The sequence below is a fragment of the Marmota monax genome, unplaced genomic scaffold (assembly GCF_021218885.2).
Source record: "Marmota monax isolate L192 unplaced genomic scaffold, Marmota_monax_Labrador192_F-V1.1 WCK01_AAM20220418_F8-fsc00012, whole genome shotgun sequence".
In the NCBI taxonomy this organism is placed as follows: Eukaryota; Metazoa; Chordata; class Mammalia; order Rodentia; family Sciuridae; genus Marmota; species Marmota monax.
This window is the reverse complement of record NW_026695227.1, coordinates 28863968-28886068: the sequence shown is the minus strand read 5'-3', so window position 1 is coordinate 28886068 and position 22101 is coordinate 28863968. Positions and strand designations below refer to the sequence as shown.

The 22101-nt window shown below is 34.3% G+C and overlaps 1 protein-coding gene across 5 annotated transcripts in view; it reads left to right on the top strand.

Annotated features, from left to right (window-relative positions):
• The window catches only part of Rpap3 (RNA polymerase II associated protein 3), a 38525-nt gene extending 21190 nt beyond the window's left edge, over window positions 1–17335 (top strand). For all 5 annotated transcript variants that reach the window (XM_046436237.2, XM_046436239.2, XM_046436238.2 and 2 more), the window contains exons 10-17: window positions 2857–2978; window positions 5172–5242; window positions 5336–5437; window positions 9559–9797; window positions 11717–11903; window positions 12888–12985; window positions 13600–13700; window positions 17043–17335. In XM_046436237.2, the coding sequence (XP_046292193.1) occupies window positions 2857–2978; window positions 5172–5242; window positions 5336–5437; window positions 9559–9797; window positions 11717–11903; window positions 12888–12985; window positions 13600–13700; window positions 17043–17128 (1006 nt within the window). In that variant the 3' untranslated portion in view covers window positions 17129–17335. The remainder of the gene's footprint in view (window positions 1–2856; window positions 2979–5171; window positions 5243–5335; window positions 5438–9558; window positions 9798–11716; window positions 11904–12887; window positions 12986–13599; window positions 13701–17042) is intronic.
• The last annotated feature ends 4766 nt before the right edge of the window (window positions 17336–22101 follow it).

Genomic DNA, 22101 nt, shown 5'->3' with positions numbered 1-22101 from the left:
TCTGCCAGCAGGGAGTAAGGAGAAATTCACCTAGGTAGGGCAGCCAAGGTTTCTAGAGAACATGGTTTCCAGAGGTGCTAGACTACATGAGTAGGTGAATGGTGTTAAGGAGCTCAGCAAGACATCCTTGAGTTGCAGTGGTCGAGTGTCTGTGAGCTGGCAGGTTGTGAAATGGAGGTTGATGGATGGTGAGCTTCAGAAGCTCTGAAGAGATAGTAAAATAATCAGAAATGGGCTCAGAAGTTTGGGATAGGACGCTAGTGCTTGAAGATTTAACAAGAACCAGTGTAGGTCCTATTCTTAGAGGGAGCAAAATCTAAATTTAGAGATAGGATTAGAGGAAAAGGATCCAATAGTATTAGATACTTGCTATAGGAAATAGTGTTGAGGGTTGGTCACAGAAATAAGGTAGAATCATGGCTCTGTAACAGACTGGGCTAAGACATGGTTTAGCATAGAGTTCACCTACTGCTGATTAGGGATGGAGTTGAAATAGAGCAAGCAGAGTGAACACTTAGAACTTATGGTTAGAAGAGGTGTAGGGCTCAGGAACTAGGAAGGAAGTAGGAAACGACTGTTTTCTGAACTAATCATCTTTACTATTTCTGTTTTTGATTAGTTTATCTTCTCTGACATCTTCTAAAAGGTGTTTATAGATGGGATTTTTTTAAATCCAGGTTATACTTGGAGTGCACAAGTGATATTTAACAATTTAAAAAAAGCTTAACATCAGTTCATTGTCAAAAAACAATTTACTTGTGTGGAAACTTTACAGTTTTAAAATATTTTTTGGATTTTCTTCAGCTGTATAATAGAACATACTTTTTGAATATGCAATTAAAATGGCTTCCTAAATATTTATCTTCTAAATTGTCTTTGCATTGGGCTGTTTGGAAGTTTTCTGATTTATTTAGCAAACAATTATTGAGCCAGAATCCGTCAGTTGTCCTGGTAGGTGCTATGGAAGATATTAAGTGTGCAGATATTAAATATACAGTTTTTTTAAACAACTTGGAGTTTGGAGGAAGAGACAGGAAAAGTGACCATAATTATTAGAATATACTGTGTTAATGCTGTGAGGGACTTATTCTATGGGAGTTCATGGTGGACAAAACACTGGCACGAGCCTGCAGCAGCAGTAGGGCTTGGCATCTTCACCTCCTTGCGTCCTGTCATCAGTGATAAGATCTGCTACATAAACCCCATCGTGGCAGCTGGGAAGGAGTCTTGCTTCGTGATGTCTTACAGTCAAAAGTTGATTGGCATCTTGGCAGGTTATACCCATCTCTGAGAGGTTGTGTGGCTGCAGCAGCTTACCCCATCTCCAGTGCTGTGTGGGACCAGGTAGAGCTGAATAGAAATTCACATCTATTTGGGCAATCTTAGCCTATGGGATTGCCACAGGAAGTTCCCAAATACCAAATTTTCCTATTCAAAGGCTACAATACTGGTATAGTCCACATATAGCACACGGATGGCTCTCAACAGGTGCAAGAATGCATGGGAAGAACTTAAAGAGCTCAAACCCAGCTGAGCTCTCAGAGTAGTATGGGTTAGTGAGGAGAATAAACAGGGTGAGTGTCCCAGTACAGATTCATCAAAGGTGTGGGAATGGGAAAGTTCATGACTGTTATGCAGGGGACAGTGTCAAAGAGAAGCCTAAGAATCAGGCCTCTGACTTTGTGCTCTGCAAAGGAGTTTGACTTTATTCTTAAAAGTGGGGCCCAAAATAGAAATTCATATTTTATTCATGAATGTTGTTGTGAGGGTAAGATGGCATTTATTTAGGCCTTGGGAAGAATATAATCATAGGAATTTTTTTTTTTAATATGAAACTTTCCAGAGTGTCATGAAAATAATGTAAGTTCATGTATGCATTATCTATATTTCGTTTCTTTTTGTACTGGCGATTGAATTCAGGGCCGTTTTATCACTGAGCTACATCCTTAGCCTTTTAAAATTTTGAGTTAGGGTCTTATTAAGTTGCTGAGGCTGGCCTTGAACTTGATCTTCCTGCCTCAGTCTTCTGAGTTGCTGGCATTATAGGTGTGCACCACAATACCTGGCTTCCTCATCTAGTTTTTAACAGGTCATATGTTCTATGTTGTATTTGTTTTAGCCTCCCTACCCACACCTAATTATTATATAGAAAATAACAGACATTGTGATATTTGTTCCAAAGAAAAGGATATTTCATACATAATCACAGTACTGTTATCATTTGTAATAAATTAATATTCATTAATGTCATTTGAATATATGGGAAGGTCTGAGGGTTTTTTGTTCTCTTTCTGTGTGTGTGTGTGTGTGTGAGTGAAGCTTTTTTTAGTTTTTTGTTACAGAACCAAACCCAATTTGAGTTGTTACTAGTTGCGTGGCTGAGTAGTATTTATGCAAAATATCAGATGATAGGCTATCATAATAGATCTTTTTTGTGGGTTGTTTTTCCTTAAGCGACTCAAATTATGGGTAAGGTTAGTGAAATTTTACGAGGAAACTAATGCCAATTATAACATAGTACCTGTGCATATTGAGGGTTGGAGAGGAGATGACCTGCCAGCAGTGATACTCTTTTGTTACTTCAGCTTATATTTTACCACTGTGAATTCCATCTTTCCAGCAGACTTTCTTCTAACTTTCCCTTAATTTGGTACCTTCTCCCTCCTTACCAGATGGTTACAAGATTCAGTGAGAATGAAAAATGTAAAAAATAGTCTTTCTCCTGAAATACAGATGTGGGAATTCGTAATTGAAATTAGATATGTGTTTTTTTTTTTTTTAATTAGAAACTCAGTTTTATGAAAATTTTCTGTAAGCTGCATGTTTTCCAGTTGATAATTTTATTATGTTCAATAGATATGAAGAAGCTGAAAGAGACTGCACACAAGCCATTTTATTAGATGGCTCTTACTCCAAAGCTTTTGCTAGAAGAGGAACTGCAAGAACATTTTTGGGAAAGATAAATGAGGCCAAACAAGGTAAAACTTTATGTACACACTCATCCTGATGAGACTCCCAAAGTGTAAAGCAGGGATTTTTGTTGCTTTCCCATGGTTCAAAGATGCTAAACTTAAGAAAGGTTTTGTTTTTTTTTTTTTTCTGTACAGTTGTGCTTATGAGTAGGTTTGAAGGACCATACCTTCCATAGTGCACCCAATTAGTCTTTACTTTATACTACTCTCTTGGCTAATTACCAATCAATGTTATTGAAAATTTTGGATTATAAATGACAAGGAAAAGTAAAAATAAGGCAGGAATAATAATAATAAAAAAAGAATCAGTAGATAGGGGATGGAGGATAATGTGAGGGCTTTAGTGATATTCCTTTTTATTTTTTATGCTTTTTTCCTCTTATTTTTCTATAATCTTGTCTCAGATATTCATTTTATTAGTCTTTTCAAAGAATTGATTTGATTCCTTTGTGTTTATTTTTAAATTTTTTTATTTATGCTCTTTATTTTTTGGGTTTAATTTGCTGTTTTTTTAGCTTCTTGAGGTCAATACTTTTGTAATTGATTTTCAGCCTTTTTTCAATTTTCTGATTTGTGCACTTTAATTGCAGTTCCTCTTCAAATCTGGCTTTTGCTGCAACCCATGAGTGTTTTCTGTTTTTTTTTTAAATAAATTATATATAAAAGTGGATTTACTATTTTAACCATTTTAAGTGTATAGTTTGGCATCAAGTATTTACAGTATTATGCAACTAACACCATTGTCCATGTCTAGAACTTTTATCACCCCATTCTAAACTTCTGTACCCATTAAATAATAGCTCTTCATTCTCCTCACCCTCTATCTTTAGTAACCACTGTTCTATTTTCTCTATGAATTTAACTATTTTAAATTTCTGATAGTAGTAGAATTGTAATAGTATACGTCTCTTTTCATCTGGCTTATTTAACTTAACTCATCTTCATCTTTCATTCATGTTGTTGTTTGTATTAGAATTTCATTCCTTCTTAAGGCTGAGTGATAATCCAGGGTAGGGAATTTTCTTTCTTTGTTTCTTTTTTTCTGTAAGAAGCATTTAATTTAAAAATCAGAGAAGTCCATACTTGTTGAGAGACATTTTTTTTAAAGGTAATGATTTTGTGTTTGAAGAGTTTATCTGATGGAAGGTTGAGACAGAAATAAAATAATTGTCCCAAACTTTTATGTGCAGGTGTATTTTAGAAATCAGTGATAAAAGCAATTCATAGTTTTAGATGAACAGATGCAATATAGACACTTTCCCCACCACATAATATTTAAAAGAGCAATGGATGCTAATTTAAGAGAAAACAGTGGAGTTGCCTGAGAAGAACAGAAGTCACAATGCTGGAAGCTCCTTCTCCTCCAAAGTATTCACCAAACATTGCTGACAAAATCTACTTTGCCAGTGTTAGTAATTCCTCCCACCCCCTTTGCTTTGGGAATATTGAAGTCCCTGGTGCTGAAAATGCAAACAGCGCTTTTTTTCTAACCAATGTCTTAACATGATCTATTTTTATCTTTTTTTTAATTTATATATGACAGTGGAATGCATTATAATTCTTATTGTACATGTAGAGCACAGTTTTTCATATCTCTGGTTGTATACAAAGTATATTCACACCAATTCGTGTCTTCATACATGTACTTTGGATAATAATGCCCATCATATTTCACCATCATTTCTAACCCCATGCCCCCTCCTTTTCCCTCCAACCCCTCTGCCCTATCTAGAGTTCGTCTATTCCTCCCATGTTCCCTCTCCCTATTTCACTATGAATCAGCCTCCTTATATCAGAGAAAACATTCGGCATTTGTTTATTTGGGATTGGCTAACTTCACTTAGCATTATCTTTTCTAACTGCATCCATTTCAGGGTAGGGAATTTTCTAATTCTGTTTTGTTTGGTAAGTTACTCTATCTTCTTTAGCAGCATGAGCTTTGGTAAATTCAATGTTGTCTAGGCCTCAGTTGTATTATCTGTAAAATGAAATTATAGTGAAGGTTACATGAAATTTCATATAAAATAAATAGAGCAGCACATAGTAAATATGTCTTTATTATTGCTCACCTGTTACCTAGTGTACTGAGTGAAAAAAACTTCTTGAGACAAAAATGGGATTACTAACTAAATGTATCATGTCTTGAACTTAATTAAATATTTTTACTCCCTTGTTGTGTTTTTCTTTAATTCACTTTAGATTTTGAAACTGTGTTACTTCTGGAGCCTGGAAATAAGCAAGCAGTAACTGAACTTTCTAGAATTAAAAAGGTATTTCTTTCACCTCAGTATAGTCATATTTTCTGAAACACAAGTTCATATATTGGTTACATAATTAACTCAAAATTCAAATTTATTTTGAAGGAATTAATTGAGAAAGGACACTGGGATGATGTCTTTCTTGATTCCACACAAAGACAAAATGTGGTAAAACCCATTGATAATCCACCTCATCTTGGATCAGTTGTAAGTAAAGCACTTTTTTTCCTTGTCATTTAAATATCTGTGTTTTATTAATAGAATTAGAAGCAAACTATTGAAAAAACAAACTAAAAAAAAAAATGTTGAAAGCTTTTTCCTGAGTTATTTTTAGAATCTTAAAGAAATGCTTCCTAGGATTATTGGCATAATAAAATTAGAGAAAATTCAAATGTTTAGATTTCTAGAGTAACTTAATTTAGTATTTTATTTAAATATCTTTACACAATTTTCTTATAAAAATTTTACATATTTTCTTTTTCTCTTTGGTACTAAGGATGGAATCCAGGGGCGCTTAACCACTGAACCACATCTCCAGCCCATTTTTGTGTTTTATTTAGAGACAGGGTCTTGCTGAGTTGCTAAGGTTGGCTTTGAACTTGAGATCCTCCTGTGTCAACTTCTCCAGCCACTGGGATTACAGTGCACCTGGCCAGTTTCACATTTTGTAGCAATAAAGTGTTTTTTATTTTATTACTCTTTTTTTCTGGGGTTGAGTTCTCATTGCAATAGCTTGCACATTATTTTGGGCATACTGTAGTTTATCATTAAGTCCAACAAGGCTAGTTTTTCCCTGTAATATTGGAACAGAAAGAGTAGCATGAATTTAGCAGGTCTATATTGAACCTCTAAAGTTGAATTCATTTAAGGCAAACATATATGTTATATATGTGTGATGTGACTCAGTGGTAATTTCTAACATTTATATAGTACTTTTAGTATATGTGTTTGTAAAATCAAAATTGTAAGATATAAAATACATACAAAAAAACACACAACAAAAATTAAGACTCAATAATTATAAAGTGAACACACATAAAACCACCAACCAGATCAGGGAAATTGAAAGTTTCTTTACCCAAAAACCTTATTATGTGCCCATTACTGATAAAGATCCTTTCTCTGACCCACAGAAGTAACAGTTATTCATGGATGAGTCTTTGCTAGAAATAATAATTTTATAAGGAAGTTTGAGCAGGTATTTTTATCCCCCTTTTATAAAGGACAGGAAGTTTGTTTTGCTATATTCATATCTTATATGAATATAGCAAAACAAACTTCAGATAGTTGATTTCTTAATTTAATACTTTCCCAGTGTTCCTGCTGTGTTTGCATTCATGTATTTTCTGGCTAATACTGGTTTCATGTGTTTCAAGTGCCAGGCATGATTCTTTGTTTCTGTGTATTATATTGTATTAATTGTTTCGTGTATTATATTCATTTGCTGCTATTCTGTTCTTTTTTAGTAAATATGATTTAAACTTTCACATCTTTTTTTCTTTTTTGGTACTGGGGATTAAACCCAGGTGCTTTACCGCTGAGCTACATCCCCAGCTCTTTTTATTTTTTGAATTTTGAGACAGAGTTTTGCTAAGTTGTTGAGGGTCTCACTAAGTTGTTAAGGATGGCCTGAAACTTGTAATCTTCCTGCTTCAGCTTCCCAAGTTGTTGGGATTACAGGTGTGTGCCACCATTCCTGGAAACTTACATCTTTATAAGGCTTTTTCACGAAAATTAATTTGCACACTTAAAAAAGTCCTTTGATAGTATTGCTGTCCATAATTATAAAGATTTTGCCATAGGATAAATCAAGTATCAGTATATGTAATGTCTCATGACGATTATACCTGAATAACTTTCATTAATTTGTTAGGTTCTCCTCTCCTTGACTTTAAAAATCAGTTTATATTAATAATTATGAAAATGTAGCATGAATTTATTCTGTGACAGTATCTCAAAATCTTTATGAAATAAGAGAGCTGGTAGTAAAGTATTTTATAAATAATCTAACAAAGAAAATTAGTATCCTACTGAGAAGGGAAATAATTGCCGTTTATTTTTATAATAGATCTCTACGATAATAAATGGGCAATGATTATTTAAAAAAACAGAAGTTAGAAGTTTGGTATAATACCTTTGAGACTTGATTTGAGCCCCACTTTATAAACTTTGAAATCTTAAACAAGTTATCTAAACCCTATTATTTTTGGGTTTTCTCCTTAAATGTAGAATAACTCAGATTAGTTTATATGAAGGGAAGTAGTGTGGGATGTTGGAGAGAGAGAGAGAGAGTGTGTGTGCCTTGGGTTATTCAAGTGAGAGGATAGGCCAGGAGAGTTTGCTTCAGGGCCTGGGAGCCTGGGAGTACTTTCAGCAAATCTCACCAGGGACCCACAGGAGCCTATTAGGTGGTAGTAAATCAAAGTTTTTCCTGATCTGCTAAACTATTTTTTTTTTTTTTAGTTATTTAAAAAACAAAAACAAAAACACTTTTGTTTCTCCACGTCAAAAGTTCACCTTTCTCCCTGGACCCATTATCTCTTTGACTTACAGTTTGTTCTTTATTTTCCCTTGAAATGGCCAAAATACAGAACTAAATAAATGTTATACTTCTGAGCCATAGTTTTTAAAAAGGAGTGGATTAAACCTTTTATATTTTCTTAGTTTTTTTTTTTTTTTCTTTCAGTAAAAGTATCTTATGGTTTACAACTATAACCAGCATACTCTACCTGCAACCTCTGCCCCTGTCATCAGTGGCCCTCAGTGACTCTCAGAACCTATTGGTCTACATGGGTTAGAGACCATTAAGAAAAACATTAATTAGAATCATGTTTATACATGTCTTGTCAAGGAAAGAATTTGGCTTTAAATGGACCACAATGACTTAATTCATACTGTTGCTTGTCAGAAATTATTGTCTAGTTTTTATTCTTTTATTTTTCAAAATCGACTTTTTAATTAGCATGTTATAATTATACATAGTAGAATTTATTGTATATTTATACATTTTTAATACTAACACATGTCCATTCTTGGTCAATGTCTTAATAGAAAACTGATTGATACAGTTATCATCAAGGAAAAGGCCTTAATATAATTGTCCTTTAAAACAGAATTGCCAAGAGGATTGTGTTTCAAATTTGCTTTTTAGCTTTTTTTTATGTAGAAACACTTAGTTGCTACCATTAGCTCTTAGCCATGCTAATGGAATGTCTAGTTTTGACATTGAATGTAATTTGTCAGAAGTTTTTAATACTCATAATTTATCATTTATAATTCAACTATGCATTTGAAATGAACAGTATGAGCATGTTAAGTTTTTCTCTTTAAAATCAGATTTGGAATTTATACAAAAATAGAGTGAACTATTTTACTATAGCTACAACTGTTTATCAATATTTGTCAATTTTAGAAGGAGCTTTCTTGCCTTTTTTATTTTCAAATACCCCTCGTGGTATAGTAGTAGCTCCTTAATGTCTGGTGTGATGATATAGTCAAGAATAGTGTTTTGTTTTACTAAATATAAAATAATACCATAAGTATAAGAGAAATTGAAAATATTTGATACTTGTAATGATCAAAGTAAATAGTGAATGCCATTTATTTTAAATTAGAAAACCATTATGGATAACACTGACCAATTTTGTAAGTATTATTTGGCAAATCTATAATCCAGGGCTGGTTTAATTCATCTACTACATATGCAGAGATTGTAGTTAGTCTGTTTCAGATACAATGTGTTATTGTCTTTCCTTGTTCTACTTGCCTCAAGTTAAACCGTGCTGGTGTTGTGTTAATATATTTTCTTTGCTCTATTGCCTCAAGAATCAAGTCCAAACTCCTTGACATGGCACATAGGTATCTGTATTAACTGTCCTTAAGCAGCCTCTCAGGCTTTTTTTGTACCACCTCTGCCCTTGTGACAGCCACACTGGACTGCTTCCCTGCCCTTGGACTTGTAGCAGCCTTGCCCTTGGCCATTCCCCTGTGCTGTTTCCTTCTGTGAAGGCTTCCCTGATTCCACTGTTTACTTTTCCTTTCTGAATTCTCTTGGCATTTTGTGCTTTCTTCTTTTATGCACATCCATTCCCTCGGAATTACTTATGCATTTGTGTCTTTCTTTTCCATTTTAATCTTGTGTAGGAGAGGTGCATAGCTTTTTATTCTTTGTATTCTCAGAGTGTAATTCCTAAGTCTGTTTAGCCACCAAATTAAATTTACTTACAACTGGGATATTAGCTGTAAGAACACAGCATCTTTTAACTTGTGACCTTAAAATGGGAAACTGCTAATATGTTGATTTAAAGAATTGATTTTAATTGTTTTAGAAACCACTCAAGAAGGTTATTATTGAAGAAACTGGTAATTTGATACAGACTATTGATGTGCCAGATAGCACTACTGCTGCTGCTCCAGAGGGTAATCCTATTAATCTAGCAAACGTAATAGCAGCCACAGGCACTGCTGGTAAAAAGAATTCAAGCCAAGATGACCTTTTGCCCCCAAGTGATACTCCACGAGCAAAAGTTTTGAAAATAGAAGAAATCAATGATACTTCAGCCTTGCCGTGAGTAGAAGTACTGTTATTTGCTAATCATCTAGAATGACAGTAATTCCAGTAGAAAATTGATATTACTAAGAAGACTTTTGACTTACTGCAGTTTTTTGAACTGTCTCACTTTAGGTTCTAATTTTCTTTTATTTGTCTTTACAGTGAGAAACATTTTGTTTAACAGTAATCACTTATTCCTTTATTGGAGCACAGTTTTCAGAGATAATGTAGATATAAGAAAGTGCCTTAATCAAATTGATTTTGTTGATTTTCTTTTCTAGAACTTCAGTGTATATATTTTACTATTTAATTGAACAAAAAATTTTAATTTTTTAAAGGAAGATCCATAAAAAAATGCAGAATTTAGATTCTACTTTTCTTTTTTTAAAAATATTTTTAGTTGTAGTTGGACATAATACCTTTATTTTGTTTACTTATTTTTTTATGTGGTACCGAAGTTCAAACCCAGTGCCTCACACGTGCTAGATAAGTGCAATACCACTGAGCCACAAAACTAGCCCAAGATATTACCTTTATTTTCTTTTTTTTTTTAAATATATATTTTTTAATTGTAGTTGGACACAATACCTTTGTTTTTTATTTCTTTTTATGTGGTGCTGAGGATCGAACCCAGCGCCTCGCACATGCTAGGCGAGCCCTTTACCACTGAGCCCCAGTCTCAGCCCCTATTTTCTCTTTCTTTCTTTCTTTCTTTCTTTCTTTCAGCGGAATGCATTACAAATATTATTACATATAGAGAGCTCAATTTTTCTTATCTCTGGTTGTATACATAGTATACTCACACCAATTTGTGTCCTCATACATGTACTTTGGATAATAATGATCATCACATTCAACCATCATTAATTATCCCATGCCCCCTCCCACCCCTCTGCCTTACCTAGAGTTTTGTCTATTCCTCCCATGCTCCCCCTCCCTATCCCACTATGAATCAGCTTCCTTACATCAAAGAAAACATTCGGCATTAGGTTTTTTGGTATTGGCTAACTTCACTTAGCATTATCTTCTCTAACTCCATCCATTTACCTGCAAATGTCATGATTTTATTCTTTTTAATTGCTGAGTAATATTCCATTGTGTATATATGCCACAATTTTTTTTTATACATTCATCTAATGAAGGCCAGCCCCTATTTTCTATACCTATTAATATTGAAGACGGTTGGGCACTCTTTAAATTTTGGAATTAAATTTGGGATTAAATAATTCCATGAGTTTCCTGAATATAAAAATATAGATGATACAGACTGATTAGGTTTATTTTGGGTTACTGTTTAGTATTACATATAATTTTTTTTTTAGTTGTTGATGTACCTTTATTTATTTATTTATTTATATGTGGTGCTGAGGATCCTGGTGCTAGGCAAGTGCTCTGTCACAGAGCCATAATCCAAGCCCACATATGATCTTATAGATAGTCTTACATTGCCATTCAGCAAACCTGTGAATTTTCACTTTTTTGTTTTATTTTAAACTTTGAACGTTAGTGATACTTTTACTTGAAGAGATAATATGGATTGGTGGGAATATAAATTGGGTAGCTTTTGTAAAACAAAAGGAAGAAGCATTTTCTTCTTAGAAATGCTTGTATTTCTGAAAGGCTGAGTTGTGAGATTTTTTTTGATGCAGTCCTGCAGTAGAGATGGTGTTCTCAAAGGCTGACCAGGCTAGTGACCTAACAGATGAGAATAGTCATTGTATAGCTAGAATATGAAAATTTGCAAGGGCATAGTCTTTTTTTTTTCAAATCTATATATATATTATTAGTCAAAAGAATTTAATACCTGTAGAATACAAATAAATAACATTAATACATTAGAAACTTAAAAATCTCTAGTGCAATTTTCTTTATTGAGCTTTGACTATTTATGATTCATTTCTAATTGTTTGATTGGTGCCTCTGAAATATTTCAGACCTCGAGTCAGTTTGAAACAGGACATTAGCCAGTCTTTGAGTGAGAAGATTTCTATAAAGGGAGAACAAGTACCTGCTAAGTTTGTCACATCTGCTCTGCCTCCAGTTCCTGCCAACTCATTCCAGCTTGAATCTGATTTCAGACAACTGAAAGGTTCTCCAGATATGTTGTATCAGTATTTAAAGGTAAGAGAGAGGAAGCTAGTAATTCTTGGAAGTAAAAGGTCTAAGAACTTTATAATAGTGCTATAATATTTGCTTTTTGAATGACATAATATTAGAAAATGCTTCTCCCCTTGCTTAATACATATCATCATCTTGCCAGAACATTTTAAAATATTTGCAACCAGGAAACCTTGGTTTTTAACTTTGGAAATAGGTTCTGTGTTAAATTCTAATGTCTAAAATAACTCAGTGTAATTTTATTTCTCATATAGCTTATGCTTAATCTTTCATCCTTCAAGCTGAAATACATTGAATGACTTCTGTGTGTCAAGTAATTCGCAATGTTTAGACAATTATTTTCCTGAAAACAAATGAGTTTTTACTTGCTCCAAGATACAGAATTGAATCATAAGAACTTTAGTTCTTATGATTAAAAAGCACTAAATAATAGATTAGAATAGAACTTAATAATAATAGAACTGAATAATAGATTAACATAGTGTTTTTCAAGTATAATGATAGTATCTAGCTCCCTTAGAATTAGGTAATAAACTGTCATTTCAAATTTGTTATCTCATTTAATTTTCCTTTTAAATATTTCTAGTTCTATCTAGTTCTTCCTCTTTGAAAGTACAGGTTGTCCCTTGTAGAGTGGTGTCTGTATGTTCATTTGATTATTTTTTTTCCCGTTACTGAAACAGATTATCGTTTGTTGTTCTCTCAGAATTGCATTTAAATGTGGTCCCATTTATATTTATTAGATATTAATGCATTATAATTATTCTTTTTTTTAATATTTATTTTTTAGTTGTACATAATACTTTTATTTTGTTTATTTTTATGTGGTGCTGAGGATCGAACCCAAGGCCTCGCACATGTTAGGCAAGCGCTCTACCGCTGAGCCACAACCCCAGCCCTATAATTATTCTAACTACTTTTATTTAAACAGTTTATAATTTGTGCAATGTGAATGTTGCCACAATTTAATTTTCTGTTTTTCCCAAGCAAATTGAACCATCATTGTATCCTAAGTTGTTTCAGAAGAATCTAGATCCAGATATATTCAACCAAATCATTAAAATTCTGCATGACTTTTACATTGAGTAAGTTGAATATTTTAATTATGCTCTCATATTGTAATACTGTGATTTGGAAAATTCATTCTTTGACATTAATATTTTATACATAGCATAATTAACTTTCTAGTAAATTTTAACATTACAGAAGTTATAAAGGTATGACAAGTATAGACAAAAGGGTGAAAGCTTAAGTGGGAGGAAAATGTGTTTTTTTTTTTTTTTTTTTTTTTTTCTGTTTTTTTAGTTGTAGTTGAGCACAGTACCTTTATTTTATTTATTTTTATATGGTACTGAAGATCAAACCCAGGGTGCCTCGCACATGCTAGGTGAGCACTTTACTGCTGAACCACAACTCCAGCCATGGATTTAATTTTTTTTGTAGAGAAGTAGGATGTGGAAATGACCAGCGTTAGAATAATGGTTTCTCTCTACTAAGCTCTCATTTAAGAATATTATAATTTCTTTGGCTGATTTTGAGAAATTTTATCATTTGGGGACTTAAAATATAAACAGTATCCAGGGAAAATATAAAAAGTGACAATCTTATTTGTGTATAATTAGAAATATTGTATTAGTAAACAGAATTAAATGAGTTACTTTTAACTGATTATTGGTTTTTATTTTTTGGATTATTTCAGGAAAGAAAAGCCATCACTTATTTTTGAAATCTTACAAAGACTTTCTGAACTAAAAAGGTTTGATATGGCAGTAATGTTTATGTCAGAATCTGAGAAAAAGAGTAAGTTCTAAAAGGTTTTTCTATTTCTAGTTATTCTTATATGTTCCTTTACTGTTCAAAGAATGACAACAGACTTTATTTACAAGGTGTATGCAATTACATGTAAGTTAATTATAATTACATTAAGTTGTTAATTGAAGTGCAGTTAAATTAAGTACAATTAAAATTGTATTTTTAATCCTGACAGTAGTAGCAAGTGTAGGTACTATTATTGCTATTATTGTTCTCTCTGGTGTTTTTTCTTTTTTCTTTTTTTTTTTTTGTACTAGAGATTGAACCCAGGGGTGCTTAACCACCAAACCACCTCCCCAGACCTTTTTATTTTTTATTTTGAGACAGGGCTTAGCCAAGTTGCTGAGGTTGGCCTTGAAGTTGTGATCCTCCTGCCTTAGTCTCCCGGATTGCTGGGATTACAGGCAACTAATTTTTAAAAATTATATTTTTAGTTTTTAATTTTAATTAAAAATTTAATTAATTTTCATTTTTAAAATTATAATTTTAATTAATGGGCCAGGCATTTGTTCTTTCTTTTCTTTAAGAATAAATATATAAGTGTTTATATATACAAGTAATGAAAATATTAAGTCAAATGATTTTACATTTGTCAAAATAGTCAAATCTATTTTACATTTTTTTACATGAGCTCTCATTATTATTTTTTGCATTACAATTCTTAATACACCTTTATACCACAATTTATCATATGTCTGTATATAAGATATGCCATTTGTTCTTTATAGAAGAAAAAACTGTCCAGTAGAGAGGTTAAGGAATTTGACCAAGGTCACATAGTTAAAGAAACACCCAGGATTTGAACCCTGACCGTCCACTTCTGGGCTCTTCTTAGAAGTGTGGTATGTGGCATAATAGTTGAATTCTTGCCATCATGGAACATGTAACTGTTGGGCCAGTATGGGCCTAATGTCTAATCCATTTTGAGGGAGATAATTTATTTTCTTGAGTTTGTTTCAGCTAAATTTTCAAAGAAGTTCAGGAGTCAGTTAGATGAAGGAGTAGGGAAGAGTTCTGGACTAAGGGAATGATGCATGCTAGAAGTACTGAGGCAGGAAAGAGCAAAGTTCAGAGAATTAAAAATGTACTGTGACTGGATTATAGATTTGAGGGGTAAAGAATGGCAGGTAATGAGCTTGAAGAATTATGTCCCTTTTGTATTTTCACATCTCTTATTTATTTTCACATGTCAGTCTTTGGCATGAAGGGTCAGTTTTGGGAAATCTTAATTAAAGTAAAATCGAACTGTGAAAACTTCATTTTGGGCTATATACTGGTTTCAGGGAAAAGCAAAATCAAATATAGGACTAATCAGTTTTTTTTCTTTTTTAATTTTAAAAATTAGCAAAAGCTCAGTGTATCATTTTTAGATAACTCCTATATTAAACATACTTGATTCCTTTTCTTACTCTTTATTTCTAGAAATGAATAAATGATTCTTTTTTTTTTCCTTTTTAATTTTTATTGTTGGTTGTTCAAAACATTACATAGTTCTTGATATATCATATTTCACACTTTGATTCAAGTGGGTTATGAACTCCCATTTTTACCCCGAAATAAATGATTCTTAATAAGAAAAATACTCTTGTACTTTGGAAAGTGGACATGTAATTTAGAGATTTTTTTAAAAATAGAATTTAATCCTAAAGCTTCTGCTTTATTTTTAGTTAACCAAAACCATTCCGTGAAATCCCAGATATGTCACTATTATTGCTGTTCTGACCTCATCATCTGCCATTTGTTCTTTTTTTTTTGGCGAGGGGTGGGCAGGTGGAGACCAGGGATTGAACTTAGGGGCACTCAACCACTGAGCCACATCCCCAGCCCTATTTTGTGTTTTATTGAGACAGGGTCTCACTGAGTTGCTTAGTGCCTTGTGATTGCTGAGGCTGGCTTTGAACTCCTCTTATCTCAGCCTGGGAGCCAATGGGATAACAGGCGTGTACCACAATGCCGGGCTGCCATGTTTTTTTTTTTTTATTACTCCACCCCCAACTTGCTGGCTTTACATCTTTTAATATGTTAAACTGCCAAACTTACTTTAATCTCAGGGACTTTATATTCGTTCCCTCAGCCTAGAATTTAGACTTTCCTACGTGTCTTTTTCACCTTGGTGCTTCCTGGCTTCTTTGAGTTTCACCTCACAGACACTTTCTTCACCAACTCTGGTTAAAATGACTGTCCACCTCCCATCATTGCCCCTCACTTTGTTTTCTAATCCTGCTTGATTTTTTTTTTTTCCTAACACATAACTGAGAGTGTTTCATGTATATGTTTATTATTTCTTTTTCCCTAACAGAACAAAAGCTCCATGAGAGCAGGAACTTTGTTTACCTTGGTCAGTAGGCTTCAGTGCTAGTACATAATAGCCTTTTAATATAGAAGTGTTGAATGATTTCTTGTCCCTCTAATGTGATATTATGTTCAGAGTGTACTTGAAGAATGTAAGCTTGCTCTTTAGACCAACCTACCAACTGTGTCTTGGTTGGGTCACAACTGTGTGCTAAGTTAAACATGAGAAGCATTTGGAATGGTTCTGGCATGTAATTAAGCATTCCGTGAAGATAGCTGCTGTTATCCATATTTATATTGCCATTATCGTTAATAGCTGTTCATAGTTCTCACATGAACTATGTTTTCCAAAGTTGAGTATAGACCACTCAGGTAAGAATGATGATTTTATGATTCATAGACAAATCTTTTTTTTTTTTTTAAACCTTTAGTATTTATGTATTTTATTATTTAATCTAAAAATGTATTACTAGCCCATCAAATGTGATTTCATAGATATTATTGCTGATTTTCAATTTATAGTAATGATATAAAGTTTTAAAAAGATCTAAAATTGAAATAAAAATATTAAGTAAATAAAAGTATACTTGTGGGGCTGAGGTTGTGGCTCAGTGGCAGAGTGCTTGCCTAGCATGTGTGAAGCACTGGTTTGATTCTCAGCACCACATATAAATAAATAAAATATCCATCAACAACTAAAAGAAATATTTTAAAAAGTATATTTGTTAGGGCAAAAACTTTTTAGGCTGTTATAGAATAAATTAAGTTTATTCTGTAAGGTTAATATCATTAACGATATAAGGGAAATTTTGTACTGTTAAAACAAAATATTTTGGAAAGAAACATTGTTGAATTATTGTAATTTTCATTCTCAGGTTGGCTTTTTAAATATGTGAGTTGGAATTTATAAGTAATTTTAATTATTGCTTTTAAAATATAAAAAACTTTTATTTGACAGATCAGATTACTTCTTGTAGTTCACATTTTGCTTAGTTTTTTTGAAAATGAGATTAAAATGGATTTTTTTTTCTCTTTCAGTTGCACATGTATTGTTCAATCACATAGACAAATCAGGATTGAAAGATAATTCTGTTGAAGAACTCAAGAAAAGATATGGTGGTTGACATCTATTTTTACTAAAAGTATTGTTTTTGACTTCCACATGTAAATTTTTTTCTACTGAAAATATAAAGTGTTTTGCTTTTTCAGAAACCATATAGAAAAGGACTCACTTTGGACATAAATTAATTAACTATAAAGTGAAATGTGAGAATTGTATTCTGGTGAACTATTTGTAAGTCTTTCTAAAAATAAAAATATAAATAATGGCACATTTGTAAGAATCAGCATTTTGTTTTATAAATCATTTAAAATGTTACATTTAGATATATTCTTTAGTGTTCATAAATATTACGTTTTTGTATTTTCATGAATTTTTGTAACTGTGACAAAGCTGCTTCATACAGCTATATACAGGGAATTAGGTAGATAAAAAGATAGTTGCCCTTTTTTTTGCCTAAATTAAAGAATTCCTTCATCCACTGGTGGGAACCAAGCCGGGTTTCTCAGCTTCTCTGAAGGACTTTACCATTTTTATCTCCCCAAATCTTATTTTATGATGCTTGTAGTTTATAAGACTTTCAAATCACAATTCAGCTATCACTTTAGAATCAGATCTGGTTGAGCATAGAGCAGTAACTGATCATGAGTCCTTGAGCAAGCCCCACACATTCTCTAACTCTCATCCTGTTTTCCAAACCTTTTCTGCTTGTGAGGTTCTGGGTTCAAGTGTTGACTCTGATGTTGGAAGTTAATGCTTGGGGCAGTTACTTGACAGCTGTAAACCTCTTATTTCCTATAAGGCATCATGTGAGTATTAAAAGTGCTTAGGAAAGTTCCTAGGGCCAATAGTAGTAACTAGCAAGTATTAAGACTCTCTATGGTCTTTTCTTGGGGGAGATGCTTTTTGTTTAATCCTCACAGCAACTCTACCTGGTAGGTTCTTTCTATTTCCATTTTACAGGTAGCAAACAGGAAGCCAAGAGAAGCAAACTAATCCCTCAGGGTCATGTTACCTGTAAATGATATAGCTAGGATTTAAACTGAGGCCTTCGTTTCACTTGAGGCCATGATGTAACCATGGAAGAGGTGACATCTAGGTTCAGAGATGAAGGATTAGAAAGAATAATCCAGGTGACCAAGCAGAAATCATGGTCTTGATAGAACAGCCTGGAATGGAGGGCTGTGAGAATAGGACACATTGAGGGATTTGTAGGCAGTAGAGAGTCTGGGGCTTGGCTGTAAGCAGAGGGGCGAGGGAATTGGAGCCAAATCATGAAGGGCTTTCTTAAAGTGACAAAAGAGGTCAGTTTTCTGAAAGTGATAGGGAACCAGGGGCTTCATTTTACAAATAAGGAAATTGAGGCATATGTGGGTTATATAATTTGCTCATTATCACTTTACTAACAAGTAATGGAACAAAGTTACTATATCAGTCTGATTTCAGAGGCTAAATACTCAGTGACCATTCTATACTGTATTGTCTCCTTGGAGGTATAGAGAAAAGGCAGATTTAAAATAAAGTTAAAATATGTTTAGGAGGGAAGATCAGGATTGGCATTTATTCATCAATTCGGACATTTCTTGAGCGTATAATGTGCCCATTGGGGACTAAACACAGGAGAAAACAGTTTTGCTCCCCAATAATTCACAGTGCAGTCAGGAGTCACATGAGCAATTGTGGAACAGTGTCACGAGTGCCCTGATAAGGTTTGGAGAGGGCACCCCTGGAGTACAGAATGGCAATTCTGAGTCAGACTGGATGGGACAGGGAAGAGGAGGCAGCAATTGATATGAAATTGGAGATAGATGATGCAGGAACACAAAAAGGCACAGGTGAAGCTCGTGTAGTTAAGGGCTCCTTGACTAGCCATAGTTGTGGGCAGTTACACGCTGGAGGTCATGTGTGGAGTAGGGTTTGAGTTGACTGGCTACATTCTCTTTCCATTTGCTTTTCATTTGTTTATTTTTCTTGTGTATATGCCCTGACTACCTAATTAGATTTTAAGTTCCTGAAGGGTTGTGAAATTATCTTATATACTATTAGTGTAAACATTGGCCTTGGCCACAACAGAGGCTCAGCTAAGTTTATTGATTAACCTATTTAGATTACCACCATTTTCCCTAGATTAGGTGACAATCTAGCCTAATCATTTATTGTGGGTATTTAATACAGGATCCTCAACTCAAATTTGCAGGAGAATTTTACCTCTCATAACTTTTTCAGTGTAATCACTTAAAGATGAGGTTACACATGGTATAGATTATCTTGATTGACTTGATGACATTTTGTTGAATAATTTGGGGTAGTAGGAAGGCTTAGCCAAAAATCATTTTAACATGATTGTTAATAAGTTTGAAACAACCCCTGCCCTAACCCTTAACCGTGAGAATGAATAACCTCACTTCAGCTTAGTCCCAGTAGCAGCCCATCTAGCTTCAATGCTTTTAACAAGGCAGGTGATACCTTTTAATTTCAGGGAGCAGTCCAAATGCTGTCCTCATTTTAGCCTAGTGGCAGCAAGGAGTCAGAATTCCTCACATCCCTCCTCTCTGAAAAATGCTGTTGTCTAACATAGGAACAGCTGAAGTATCTGGGAATCTGATGCTGATGCTGACTGTGGAGTTTGAAATTAGCAAAAAAGGCCTCTAGATAATTTTATTTAATAAATGTTCATATCTATCTGCTTGCCACAGTCAGACTTTGTCTCCCCAAAGTCTGTATGTTGAAATCTAATTACCACTGTAATGGTATTAGAAGTGGGGCCTTTTTTGATTAGATCATGAGGGCTCAGGATTTGTGCGCTTATAAAGAGGCCCCAGAGAGCTGCCCTACCCCCATGTGTTATGTAAGGTTGTAACCAGATACCTAATCTGCCTTGATCTTGGACTTCCCATTCTCCAGAACTGGGAAATAAACTTCTGTTGTTTATAAACTACCCAGTTTATGATATTTTGTTATAGCAGCCTGATCAGATTAAGGCTTTAGTATATCCATATTTTGTAGTAGGCTAATCAACAAAGGCAGGATTTGTATGGGTAGGCAGCTTTGGAGGAGGCCCTGGTTAGTGCTGCAGGGGACCTCGCAAGAGTTGGTCTTTTGGGTTCATTGGAGACTTCTCTCTTTTTTTTTTTTTTTTTTTTTTTTTAGAGAGAGAGAGAGAGAGAGAGAATTTTTTTTTTTTAATATTTATTTTTTAGTTCTCGGCGGACACAACATCTTTGTATGTGGTGCTGAGGATAGAACCCGGGCCGCACGCATGCCAGGCGAGCGCGCTACTGCTTGAGCCACATCCCAAGCCCCTGGAGACTTCTCTTACACCAAAATCCTGGAATGTGTCTAGGAAGTGTATTTCGTATAATTTACATGACAGTGCTCCTTCAGTTTATTTGACTTCTGTGATCATAACATGCCAATCAAACAAATAGGAGGTAGGACAATCAATTCCCTGGGGCGTACATAATTGGTCCATGTGCTTGGGCAGTGACTGGCACTGTACTGATCACTGCAAAGGAGCCAGATGGTGATTGATGAAAGACTTTATGGAGGGATTTGGAAGATTATCCTGGAGCTGGTGATTAGGGGAAGAGACTGGAGATGACTTGGAAGAGGTAGGGTCTGAGCAGGCCTAGCAGGATAGATAGGATCGGGGTAGGTGGAGGAAAGTAAGGCTTCTCTATCAAGAGATTTACCTTAACTGCCAGGCGGCACAGATGTGTGGCAAAATGGTGGGGTGGAAATTGCTGTGACAGCAGTTCCCAAGTGGCACATACAAGGCCCAGATCTATTCGCTCTGGAGACATCTTGGGGAGGAGAACTGTGGTCATTTGGTTTGTCTCCTGGTGTATCTTATATTTTGTATGAGGACATTTCAGTATTTAACCTTTGTGCTTTGAAATATTGACCTGAGAAGTCAGGTGGGAGAAAAGGGATCAGACACTCTAGGAATTGACATAGATTAAAACTAACTGTTTAGGCCTCATTAGATTCTTTTGCATTTACTCTTTCTTTAGCAGAGAGTGTAAATAAGGAACATACAGCTGAGTTCTAGGGGTTTTGTTAATCTACTTGTGGTTTGCTTTACTGACTGATTTTAAATCACCCCAACTAGTGAACATACTAGTCATGACCCTGAGGCCGATGGTGGGGGAAAATGTCATTTTATAAAACTAGGGGCAACCCTTGGGTGGGTAAAACAGATGAAATTGGGAAAAAAATGAACAGATTAGGATAGGGCCATAAGAAATATTGGAAAGCATGTACAATGTCATGAATTCAAAGTTTCTCAGCTGCTAAAAGTGACTGAACTATATTAAATGCTTTTCCAACCCCTGGCCAGGTTCTCTTTTGGTAACGAGTCTTGCTGTAGTCCCTTCTTCCCTCAGGAGGTAGACCAGTTTGCACAGGGCAGAGTCTGGAATAGGCATTCTAGATGATGTGTACACTACATGAGAGGTGAGTACAGTGTCATTATCTCAGTCATGGTAGTGATTTGAACTTGAACATCACGCAAAAGTAATTCTCAGTTTGATTTTAACTAAAGAGAATTTTAAAAAAAGCTATTCTCGGCCTGAAAGAATAATGAAATTATGGCATTTGTAGGTAGATGGATGGAGCTGGAGACTATCATGTGAAATAAGCCAATCCCAAAAAACCAAAGGCCAAATATTTTCTCTGATATGTGGATGGTGATTCACAATAAAGTGTGCGGGGTGGTGGTGGTGTTTGGAAAAATAGAGGTACTTTGGATTAGGCAGAAGGGCGTGAATGGAGGGAGGGGGCATGGGGTTAGTAAAAATAGTAGAATGAATCAGACATTATTACCCTATGTGCATATATGATTACACGATTGGTATGAGTTTACAACAAGTACAACCAAAAGAATGAGAAGTTATACTTCATTTATGTATGATGTGTCAAAATGCATTCTACTGTCACACGTATAACTAATTAGAACAAATTTAAAAAATACCATTTGTGAATAGTGAAGGTTAAAAAAAAAGCCGTTCTATAGCCAGAGTGGTGGAAATACATGAG